Here is a 10,867-nt window from a genome sequence, read left to right as displayed (position 1 = left end):
CTTAACAAACTGGCAAGTTGGAAAAAAAAATATTCCACCATGATCCATAAGCCCGTGTTTAACAAACATTACTGTTTGTTTTTTGGTTCAAACCACAGTGAGTTAAGGATGGAAAGACTGCCTAACTTTGAAATTCTTGTCTTCAGCCTGTTTTAACACAACCTTACCTTAAACAGAGGTGTTTTGTGTTCCTTGCCCAGTGCAACATTCCTCTGAGTCCTAAGGGAGGGAGACCGCCTGCTGTCACATCCTTTCTGAAGGGACCCACCCTCTCAGCAGGATAGCTCTGGTACAGCCAGCAATCCAACACCTCCAGTTTACCTTACTTTTTCTTGGCTTTTAGACCTAGAATCCTAAGAATTTGAGGGAAGCCCTCACATAGCCATGAGGATATTTGTGATGGATCCATGTGATTTCTATACTCTTGCTCAGAGGGCTGCTGGGGAAGACCAGTGCCATAAAAGGTGTCAGTTTGAGCTTTGCTTCAGTAACTGGCAAAACTTACATGTGTAGGAACGTGAATCACACACACTAATGTGTGACTCATGCATGAATGGGAAAAAAGTCACTTCAAAAACACTGTTATTTTCCCCTGTCCAGGCCCTGGTAGAATGTTGGGGCACCCCACCTCACCAGGAAAGCAGGTGGTGGTGAGGGACAGGAAAGGAGGTGGTGGTGAAGGACAGAGGTATGTGCTGGGTCAGCCCTGCAGCAGCCGGTGCAGGCTGGGGAGAGCTGGCCAAAGAAGGGGGAACCCCCCTGGTGAGCCAAGAAAGAGCCAACCACCCTGAACTGGGAGCTGAACTTCTGAAGACCAACTGGACCTGCCCTCACCACCTCCACCACAGCTGCCAGGAGCATCCCTGAGACAAGACATCACTTTTGTCACAAAAGCAAGTAAACCCCATCAAATATTCCCTCAGTTATTTGTACCCTGTTACTATCCCTTGGGTGCAGGAGCCAGGGGTACAGAGGTGATGGGATTTTGGGGACAGTGGGGCCAAGGAGCAGCGCTGTGACTGTGCAGGAGGGACCCCATGGCAGCACCCAAGGGGTCGGCACTGCCACTGGTGAGGCTGCACCTTCAGTGCTGTGTCCAGTTCTGGGCCCCTCAGCTCAGGAGGGATATTGAGGTGCCGGACCGGGACCAGAGAAGGGCAACAGAAGTGGGTGAAGCCCCTGGAGCAGCACAAGTCTGCTGAGGGAGCTCCTGAGGGATCTGGGGGTGTTTGGCCCGGAGAAGAGGACGCTTGGGGAGGACCTGACTGCTCTGCACAACGCCCCGATGGGGCTGTAGCCAGGCCGGGGTCGGGCTCTGCTCCCGGGGAACCACGACAGGACAAGGGGACACAGGCTTAAGAACATGTTTGGGTTGGACATTAGGAGGAATTTCTTCACAGAAAGGGTGATTAGACATTGGAACAGGCAGCCCGGGGAGGTGGTGGAGTCACCGTTCCTGGAGGTGTTTAAGGAAAGACTGAACGTGGCACTCGGTGCCATGGCCTGGCTGACAAAGTGGTGTTGGGCCATCGGTTGGACTCGATGACCTCAGAGGTCTTTTCCAACCTATTTGTTGGTCACTCTGTGACAGCGCGGGCGGCCGCAGTCCCCAGCCCGGGGCGTGCGGACGCTGAGGGGTCCCCGCGGCCCCTCCCTCCCTCCGCCGTGCCCCGGTGCCGGCCCGCCCGGGGAGGCGGGCGCCGTGACGCCAGGGCCGTGCGGCGGCTCCGCCTCGCGAGGCCGGAGCCGAGACGGAAGCAGCCGCCGCACAGCAGCCGCCGCCTGCAGCCGGAGCCCGACATGGCGCTCTGAGCCAGCCCCGGCCGCGCCGAGAGCCGCCACCCCGGGGGGCCCCGAGCAGCCGTCCCCGCGCCGGGTCCGGGGAGCGGGGCATGGGCAGGGCCGCTGCGGGGAGCCCGGCGGGCAGGGGACAGCGGCGCTAGCGACCCCCGCCCGCCCTTCGCGCAGCGCAGCCCCGCGGCCGCGAGGTGAGGAGCCGGCGGCGGGCGGGGGCCGGCGGGCAGGGCGGGGAGGGAAGGAGGGAGCGCGGCCCGCGCTGAAGCCGCCGCCTCCCCGCCGCTTTGTCCTTCCAGGCCCCGCCGCCGCCGCCCAGGAGAAAGAGGCCGAGATCGGGGAGCAGCGGGCGGCGCCCGCCCGGCCGCCGCAGCCCGCCATGGCCCACTCGCCCGTGGCGGTGCAAGTGCCCGGCATGCAGGTGAGCTCCGCACCGGGCCCAAAATGGAGGCGACGGGCCCGGCCCCGGCCCCAGCTCCGGAAGCGGCGCTTGCGGCCCGCACCGGGCGGAGCCGCCGCCGGGGCGCGGGGGGCCGCGGGTGGGCGAAGCGGAGCGGGGCCGCGGGGAGGCCGCGTTGGGCTGGGGGGAGGCCGGGCCGGCCGCCGAGCCGGGGAGCGAGGGAGGCAGGGAGGGAACCTGCTCCGAGGTAACGGGAGGCTGTGGGGGCCGCGTACCTGCACCCCGGCGGGGGAGAAGAGATTCTCCTCCTTCCTTGCCTCCCTTTGTTCAGGGGTGGCCGCGCCGCATCCAGGAGCACGTAAGAGCCTCTAAAACTGATTAAAGGCGAAGTGAAGTTAATCGCAGGGTGTGTGGGTGCGCTGTAAATGACATACCAGGAGCGCTGGCAGGCCGACCTGCTGCAGGACTTCCCCACCAGCCTGGCGCTGGGCCTGTAGTGCAGCTTCCCGGAGGACCCTGGGATTCATGGAAAGGTGGTATCTGCCAGGTCTGGTGGGGACAGAGCAGCGGTGAGCATAGTCTGTCAGAAACCTGCACCTCTCCTCGCCTGGGAATGAGGCCTAGTGTCGTTTTTGTACGTTTGTCTTACCTGCTTAGAAAACAAGGTGCAGAAGGAAGTAAATATTTTAGTAACAGTATTAAGTAGAAAACAAACAAGTTGGTATGTTACTGACTTTCATAGGAAAGGTGGAATACTTATGACTCTTTTACTTCACTGGATAATCTGATACAAATTTAGCCAGAGATCTTTATCAATGTAAAGATCAGCTCATCTCAGTGCTGATTTTTGCTTGTCAGACCCTGGCAGCCCAGTCAGTGTTTTGAGTATTCTCTTAACTTCTGGGGTAGTAATACCTGTATAACATCAGAGGTTTTTTTCACGTCAAATAATACAGAAACATTTATGATACATCTCTGTGTATGTGAGAGATACAGTAGAGAGTTCAGAAGGCTTCAGAACAAAAAGTTAATATATCTCTTGGTCAGGTAACTTCATGACTTCTAGAAAGTGTAGAGTTGATGTACAAACAGTATTTGTCTATTTTTGCCAGTTACTATGGTTTACCAGTGCTATGGTTTAGTTTACCTTTCCCCTTTCTAATAATTTCTAGGCTTTCTGAAATCTGTTAAATTATGGTAATTCACTTTCTGTTTCTATAAGAGGACACAAGCCACATCTTCTCAGCCTACTTGTTCCACTGTGTCAGAATAACTGTTGCATTAGAACATCCTGAAGGAATTTTGTGATAAAAGATTTAAAGGCTTTAGTCTTCTTTAATTACAGCCTCTGGGCTTTCTAGTGTGTTTTTATTTAGGAAACTTCTGTTTCAACATTCTAGTTTGTCAATTTCCTATTTTTGTATCTGCTTAATGTATTGCTGTCCTATTTTCCAACTGTAACTGCCAACACAAAAGCACCTTGAAATTATTTAAGCTTCTGTTTTTTCATTGCTATACCAATAAACTTTGTCCTAATAGCATCCTTATCCCCACTAGTATTGTTAATAGTGTTACTCACAGCCCTTAACATATATCAGTATGTTAAAAACATTTTTTAGACTGTGAGATAAATACAGATGCATAGAATTTAACCACATTTTTCCCTTGGTGGTTTTTTTTTACGAAGATGATTACACAAGTCCTGAAACCCTCAGAATACAAAAAAAAATAGAATTTGGTGTGATGTTAATCTGCTCATCCTTCTTCTAGAAGAGTCATAATACAGAGTGTTTTAATTTAAAAAATAAACTAAAACCAACACAACAACTGCATGGCAGCCTGAGGTAGAAGAGTTGTTTCCTTTGGGGTTTTTTAACTTATCTGGACTGTTCAGGCAGGATCATCTAAGTGATGGTAAAAGCATGCCTGCTTCTGCTCAGTGTTAAAGTAAATGTGTAGTGATTGATTGAAGAAGGAATAAACAGGTTCCTCTGTGATGCAAGATGTAATAGTTATGTTAAAACTATCACTGTGGGAAAGTGTAATGTCAAACCTCTTGTTTTGTAATCTGTTGAGGAAAGATTTTATTGAATATAACAGTTGGAAACTGAATTTGTCGGAGAATGTCACAAGCCTGAAGTTTTCAGCTTTATTGTCATCTTATGCTTTCCCTTACATTTGATTATACAAAAAGTATAAAGAAAAATCCAGAAATAAACATGTTATGTAATTCACGTACTCCAAAAACAAGGCTTAAGACAGTTTATCACCAAAGTATATCAGAAGCTTTTTTGACTCTTAAGATTTTTCATCTTATGAAGAGTCACGTCCCCTTTAAAAAAACCTCAAATATGGAAAATTACAGAAAATCACAGAGAGTTATTTTGGTGGACTTGGAGTCTGACTTTAGTCCCCTGGCAGCAATGGCAGACCCAGAGGTGGTATTATCTGTTGCCCTTATGAGTAGTTATAGAGCCATTTGTTTATGTAGTGGTTACATTCTGTTTAACCTGTCTTGTGTCCCTAACAAAACCAAATTTTATACCTAACAATTCTTGCCTCTGCAAACAACTTCCTAAACACATTCAGTTTCCTTGCTCCTTTGGAAAGGCTCCACTTGATGCAGTTGTACAGTGTTAACTCAGCCAGCTGCCAAACTTCTAAACCCATTCAGTAAAACCCAAGTACTCAGTGTATGTATAACATGAGTGGTCTGAAGCTGAACATGATACCCAAATTATGGCATTTTACACAGAATCCAAGATGAGATGGGAAATGGAAAGGATGGTGAGCACAGTTAAGGTGTCCTGGTTATAGGAAGCACAGTTTGTGGTGAGCTTGATTGTCAGGTTTGAGGTTTTATTCAGTAATGTCACAGTAACTTTGTTCCTTGGGATAAAAATATTCAAACTAGTTCTTAGTCTGGAATGCTTAGAGATCTCACAGTGAGAAACCTGTTCACCAGCACTGTCTTCAATGAATCCAGTTGAACTCCTACAGAACATTTGTGGATACAGCTTGCAGGAGACATGTTGCCTGTGTCTTTGCCAGCCCAGGTGCTGGAGGCAGCTGGAGTGAAGAAGGTGTTGGACCCCTTATTATTAGTCCTAAGTGCTCTGGTATTGCCCAGCAGACAGAGTACACAGTTAGAGGGTTGTTTGTTTCAAGTGATCAGAACATTTCAAGGATGTCATTTGAGATTGGTGTGTTTCTGATGAACTTATGTTCTTGGCTGCATCTCACACAATGCTCCAAAACCCTTTACAAATAAAAGAGGTTGGAAACTGTTCACTTGCAATTGAGTAACAATTAACTTTTCTAAGGTGGACAGGGAGGCTACTTCTCAATATGTCAGCATTTAAATTTTCTAAAGTAGTCTGTAAATTTGCTGGAGCATCACTCCAGTAATAAATGTCTTTTTTAGCTGGTGGAGTTTTAATGTATAAACTTACCATTTTCCTATTCTAATTTGTCATGCAAAACTTCAAGTCTGTGAAATATTAATTTATTAACTGATGGAAATATTGATTATTCTCATTTATATTTTTTGTTAGTATGTGTGTTTTTGGAACTGACTTGGTTTGGGACTTTATGTCCCATTATCTCTGCTATCCCACTCACCTAAACACTTTCTTTTTCCTTTTTCATGACTTTGTTGATATCTCCTGATGCTGTATGACAGTAGTTTTGAGCACAGCCAGAAAGGTTGTTTAGAGCTGCTCTCCATCTGTTTTTGTTGGCATTCAGGCTATCTTGCAATAAAGAACCTAACTTCCTCTAAAAGTGTAGCAGCCAGGAGCATGTGACCTGTCAGGCAGTGTACTCTGATTCACAATTGAAGGATTGCTTGATTAAATGAAATCTTGGATGTCAAGGTGAGCTTTGCTCTCTGTGCTGCCAGTTAACAGAGCTGCTCACTGAAGGGCCTGAGAGCAGCTGGAGAGCCCCTCCCTGCAGGCTGCTCAGGGCAGATCACTTAATGCCTGGTTGGGTGAGTAGAGAAAGATGAGAGGTAGTGTTTAATTTTGTAAGTGGTCTGTTTCATAGCCCTAGAAAAAAACCCACATTTTCTCTTAACTTTGTGCACATCTAGAAATGTGTGGTACCTAAAGGTAGTCTGGAAGTGTGTCAGATTTCTAGTAAGCCTTATGCACTGAAGTTAAAAGAATATGGCTTCTGTTAAGAGTAACCAGTCTGTTATTGTAAAATACTTAAATGTTTAGAAAGTGCATGTTGGAGAAACTTAAACCTTCAAAGAAAGGTGCATTCAAAGTTCTTTTAATTTATTCCTCCTAGGAACTGAGCTGTATCCAGATGCTTCTAAAGCAAATTTGAAAAGGCTTTGTCTTAAGGGAAACTGGAAAGTCTAGCACTTGTTGGACACCAGGAGACTTCCACAGTGCCTAGAAAACTGATGTCTTATGAATAAGTTGATGTGGATTGTGTTGTTTTTTCCAGTTTCAGTTCCTTGATTGGGACTTTGAGCTGTGGTGCAGGTAGACTGCAGGAAGACAGTGTTTTAAGCCTTATGGAGAGCAAGCCTCTTTTCTGCTTGAAGCACAAAATATTTGTGGAATTCAGCACTGCAGTTCCTTTCCTGGTTGTGCAGGGTCTACAAGCTCCATTGTATCCAATAGTAGATTCCTGAATCAGCTCAGGCTGTATTAGCTGAACTTGGTTCTTCCCTCTTATGCCTTGTGGTAAGGTACTCTGGTGGCAAGAAAAGTGTGGCTCAGTCATCCCTGTAATGTCTTACTGATGTCAAAGGAGGAGAGTGGAGAGAGCTCTGAAAAGTACTCAGTACATGGGAGCTGTGCAGCTATAATCACCTGGAATTCAGCAGATGTTTTTGTCAAGGTTAAAAGAAAAATTCCAGTCCTGTAGTAGTATTTTCTGTGCATATTTACAGTTTTATAGACACATTGAGTGCTTTGACTTGGAATTCAGAGGCAAATCAGCTGAAGCTGCAGAGAGCACATAAACCAGCTCACCTAAATCTCTGTTCTGTACCATCATACACTGTCAGTTTTGGGCAGAGAATAATATTCCCCCAAAGGTAAAAACATTACATCTGAAAATAGAGTTCTAACTTTTAAAAGGATATAATTGCTATTTTATTATGATTTTAACATTGAATATATTTGCACTGGCTGTTTTTGAACTCCAGTGTCTCAGCTTTATAAGTCCTTATGAAAGTTTTGTCTTGCTTTTCTCCTTTTTCTCCAAAAGGGGAATGTATAGCAAGCAATAGTTCAGTAATATATTGCAATTTTTTATTTAGATACATATTTTGAGGTGAGGAATGCTTCTTTCTATATAGAAACTCAGTGGTACACCAGGAGGTGTATATATCACTGAGTGTGCTCTGCTGCAGCATTTGTCTTATGATACCTGTGAAATGTGTTGGTGAAGATAGACAAGAGTAGTAGCCTCAGCTTTCAGTCATCTATAGAAGTGAAAGGCTGAATTTTAAAACCAGTAGTAAAAGTATCACTTGTTTTCTCTTTAGTGACAGTCTTCAGATTTAGAAGTAGTGAAATTTGGAAAATTATAAGACACTGTTGTTGTGCCTTTTATTTATTCTTAGGGACTGAATTTAATAATTGACAATAGCATTCAGAAATGTGTTTTGGGAAGATGAGGTTGGAGATGAATGGTACAAAGTTGGTTTTGAAATGCTTCTGTGATAAATATTTTTTGTCATGCTGTAGAGTCTGCTTGTATGGTGTCTTCAAAGAAATAGTTGGTGAGGTGTCTATTGCATCAGGAGTCACTGTTCCAAATCCTGCTATTTCTTTCTTACAATAATTGGAAAGAAAATTCCTTCCTAATTCTGCCTCACCAGCATTTATTTAAAGAACTGTCATTTGTTCTTGAAATTTAAAACTTCTTGCAGTTCTTCTGGAACATGTCTGTTCTGCTGATTAGGTGAGGATCACTGAGCACACTCCTTAGTTCTGAAGGAGAAGCTTAAATCTGCTGGGAAGGGTGCCCACCTGGTGATATTCACTGAAATCTCCTCTGCCACAGGATTGCTGGCCAAAGAGATTTGGCAAAAACAACTGAATCAGAGAAACTATTAATACAGGTACTGACTAGGTAGCAGTAGCTTGCTGGTCTCATTCTTCATCATATTTTGTGCATGTGTTTTTGCAGAGATGAGTTGTATTGATTAGGTCCATAGCTCAGGATAGAGCATGGCTCAAACTTGGTTCCTTCTTCATAAGGAAAACTTTGAAGAATTGCAAAAATCTGAAGTTTTTGGAAGTGTCTATCCAAGTTTGTGTTGCCGAAATCTGGAATTGAATGGTCTTGATTGAAGCAGAATATATGAAAAAGCTTTCTGACAAGGTCTGTCATGGTTCTGCATAAATTCTCTGTGCATCAGTGAAGGAAAAAAAGGAATGAGAAATGTGCAGAAATCTGCAGGTTTCACACTTGGAGCCTTGGAAGGGAGAGTCTGAGAGCCCAGAGTGGCTTCACTGTTTACATGAACCAGAATTCAAGAACCATGTGTTCAGTCCTGGAGAATGGAGGGTTTTTTCCTGTTTCCTCCTGCTCCCCCATCTTTTGCAGGCTTTCCTCTCAACTGGGTACTGTTATATGTTCTGAATATCTGAATAATGTTGACTGGGGGAGGATCAGAGGGTGTCTATGCTTTGCTAGATGTCGAGTTGTGTATCAGTGGAGGCTTCTGTGTTGGGAGCTGAATGCAGAATAATAAAAACAGTGTACAGCTTGAAGCGACCATGAGTGTTGTAGCATGCCTAAATGTAAAACACTGAGTAAAAAGATTGAATTTCTACTGATGTAGATCAGTTAAAAACATAGAGAATTATGAGGGGAGCAAAATGTTCTTGCTGTTGATCTCTCACCTAGGAAGGTGTCATCTGGCAGCTGGTCATAGCAAGAACATTTTTACATTCCTGCACAGCTTTATTCTAGCCTAGTTGGCAAGAAGAATCTGATTCTTTTTTTTTTTCTCCAGGGTGTTTCTTTTCCTCCCTTCCCCCTTTCCCTTGCCTTTTATGTAATGAGATGCTTTGCCATGCTATGAATGAGCTGCAAAGTAATTGAAAAAGGAGTTTCCTGAAACGGGCAGGTTGGTTCTGGCAGCAGAGGTTTCTTTCTTTGCAGCTGGTTTTGGAGTTGTATTTCTGGTTTTTCCTTGTGTACTTTTTGTAGCTTCAGGTCCGGTATCATCGATATGATCAAGGGCCAATGTTCAAGAAGAAAGTACAGCTTTCAAGGTTGTGGTCCTCCAGCCTTAGGGGAGAGAACAGAAGCTGTAGGATTCTGGTAGACTGCTGTTTGCTTTCCTTTCTCCAAATGGTCCCTCCCCAAATTAGAGGAGTAGTGATGCCCTCTAAGTATGGGGTCCCACTTGGGGTGCATTGCAGGCAGTCACTATGCCTGGAGCCTTATCTGTGGTAACTAAACTTGTGGCCTGCTCTTTAACCCACCCACACTGTGGTTTGGAGCCATCCTTTTTCAACTAGCATGTTTGTGCCTCACTTTAATTTTGTTTGGCCTGAAAATAAGTAATGACTTCTTCAGTGGAGAGATTTAGCAAAAGTACTAATGTGTGTCATACTTCAGGTCTTTCTACTACTTTTTAATTTATGAATTGGCAACTTAAAAACCTGGATTTTGTTGTTATTTGTATTCTAGCTGGCTTGTAGTATAATTCTAATGTTACTTACAGGAGGAAGGTCTGTGTATCAAGTCCTAAGTTACACAGGAAATGCTAAAATGGCTTCTAGAGTGAGAAGGCCTGTCAAATTTATGTAACAGTTGCCACTTAGCTGTATTTAAATATTAGGAAAATGGTTGAAATGCTGTAGTGATATAGGTTATTGCTCGCAGAGTTCTGACATGGTTATTCCTTTAAATGGGTGTGGCAACAAAAAAATTGTTTGTGTACTGATAAGCAGGCTGGTGCTGAAAGGAAAGGCACACTGCTAAAAGTAGGCTGCAGCCCATAAATGGCTATTTTTCCATATTCCTGTTAGATGTGGCCTTTGAAGTCTCCCTGCAGAGTACGTTTATCAAAGCAGTTCTTAAAATGGAGAGGTTGGAAGTGTTCTTAAGCAAGGAGAAAGTGCAATAATCCTTTATGTTCTGACTTCTGATTCAGGTTAGTTCATTGAGGTGGGTAAGTACTCATTCAGCAGTCACTTGTCCTGCACTGTTCAACAGAGAAGATGAAACTTGTTGTGAATTATCAGTTTGTTGAACCCTTAATAAATGCAGAACAGTAAGTTGATACACTGGGACATCAGAACCTATTGATGTCTTGAACTGATTTCTTTCTCCATTTCAGGATGTCCATGCTTCTAGCTAGAAAGCATTCAGCCACACACATTTTTTTCAAATTGTAGTAAAGACTCAATCATGTAATTTGTGTGTCCTCCCACCTTAATTTCTCTAATAGGCTGTGCTCCTCAGAGATGTGAACAGATTGGAGATTATGCAGCTGTATGTAGTGGTTTGAGGACATTTAAAAAATATACTAGGTAGTTAAAAGCTATTGATACATAGAATAGAAGCCAACTGGGACTCCATTTGAACTGTAGGATGTGGAGGATATCAGTTATAGAGAAACTCACTTTCATGGGAAATTTCTCTTTGTTTCCTTTCCTCCATGCAGAGTGCTCTTTATAAGTAATTGGT

The 10,867-nt window shown here is 44.5% G+C and overlaps 1 protein-coding gene across 1 annotated transcript in view; it reads left to right on the top strand.

Moving 5' to 3' along the window:
* The first annotated feature begins 1,855 nt into the window (after window positions 1–1,855).
* Window positions 1,856–10,867, top strand: part of STK26 (serine/threonine kinase 26) — a 29,106-nt gene continuing 20,094 nt past the window's right edge. Inside the window, exons 1-2 of the mRNA XM_071442323.1 lie at window positions 1,856–1,988; window positions 2,094–2,215. Coding sequence (XP_071298424.1) covers window positions 2,174–2,215 — 42 coding nt within the window. The 5' untranslated portion in view covers window positions 1,856–1,988; window positions 2,094–2,173. The remainder of the gene's footprint in view (window positions 1,989–2,093; window positions 2,216–10,867) is intronic.

Source organism: Agelaius tricolor, unplaced genomic scaffold (genome assembly GCF_023055355.1).
Source record: "Agelaius tricolor isolate 1412-34295 unplaced genomic scaffold, bAgeTri1.0.p SCAF_17, whole genome shotgun sequence".
Classification (NCBI taxonomy): domain Eukaryota; kingdom Metazoa; phylum Chordata; class Aves; order Passeriformes; family Icteridae; genus Agelaius; species Agelaius tricolor.
This window is presented reverse-complemented; position numbering and strand designations above follow the sequence as displayed.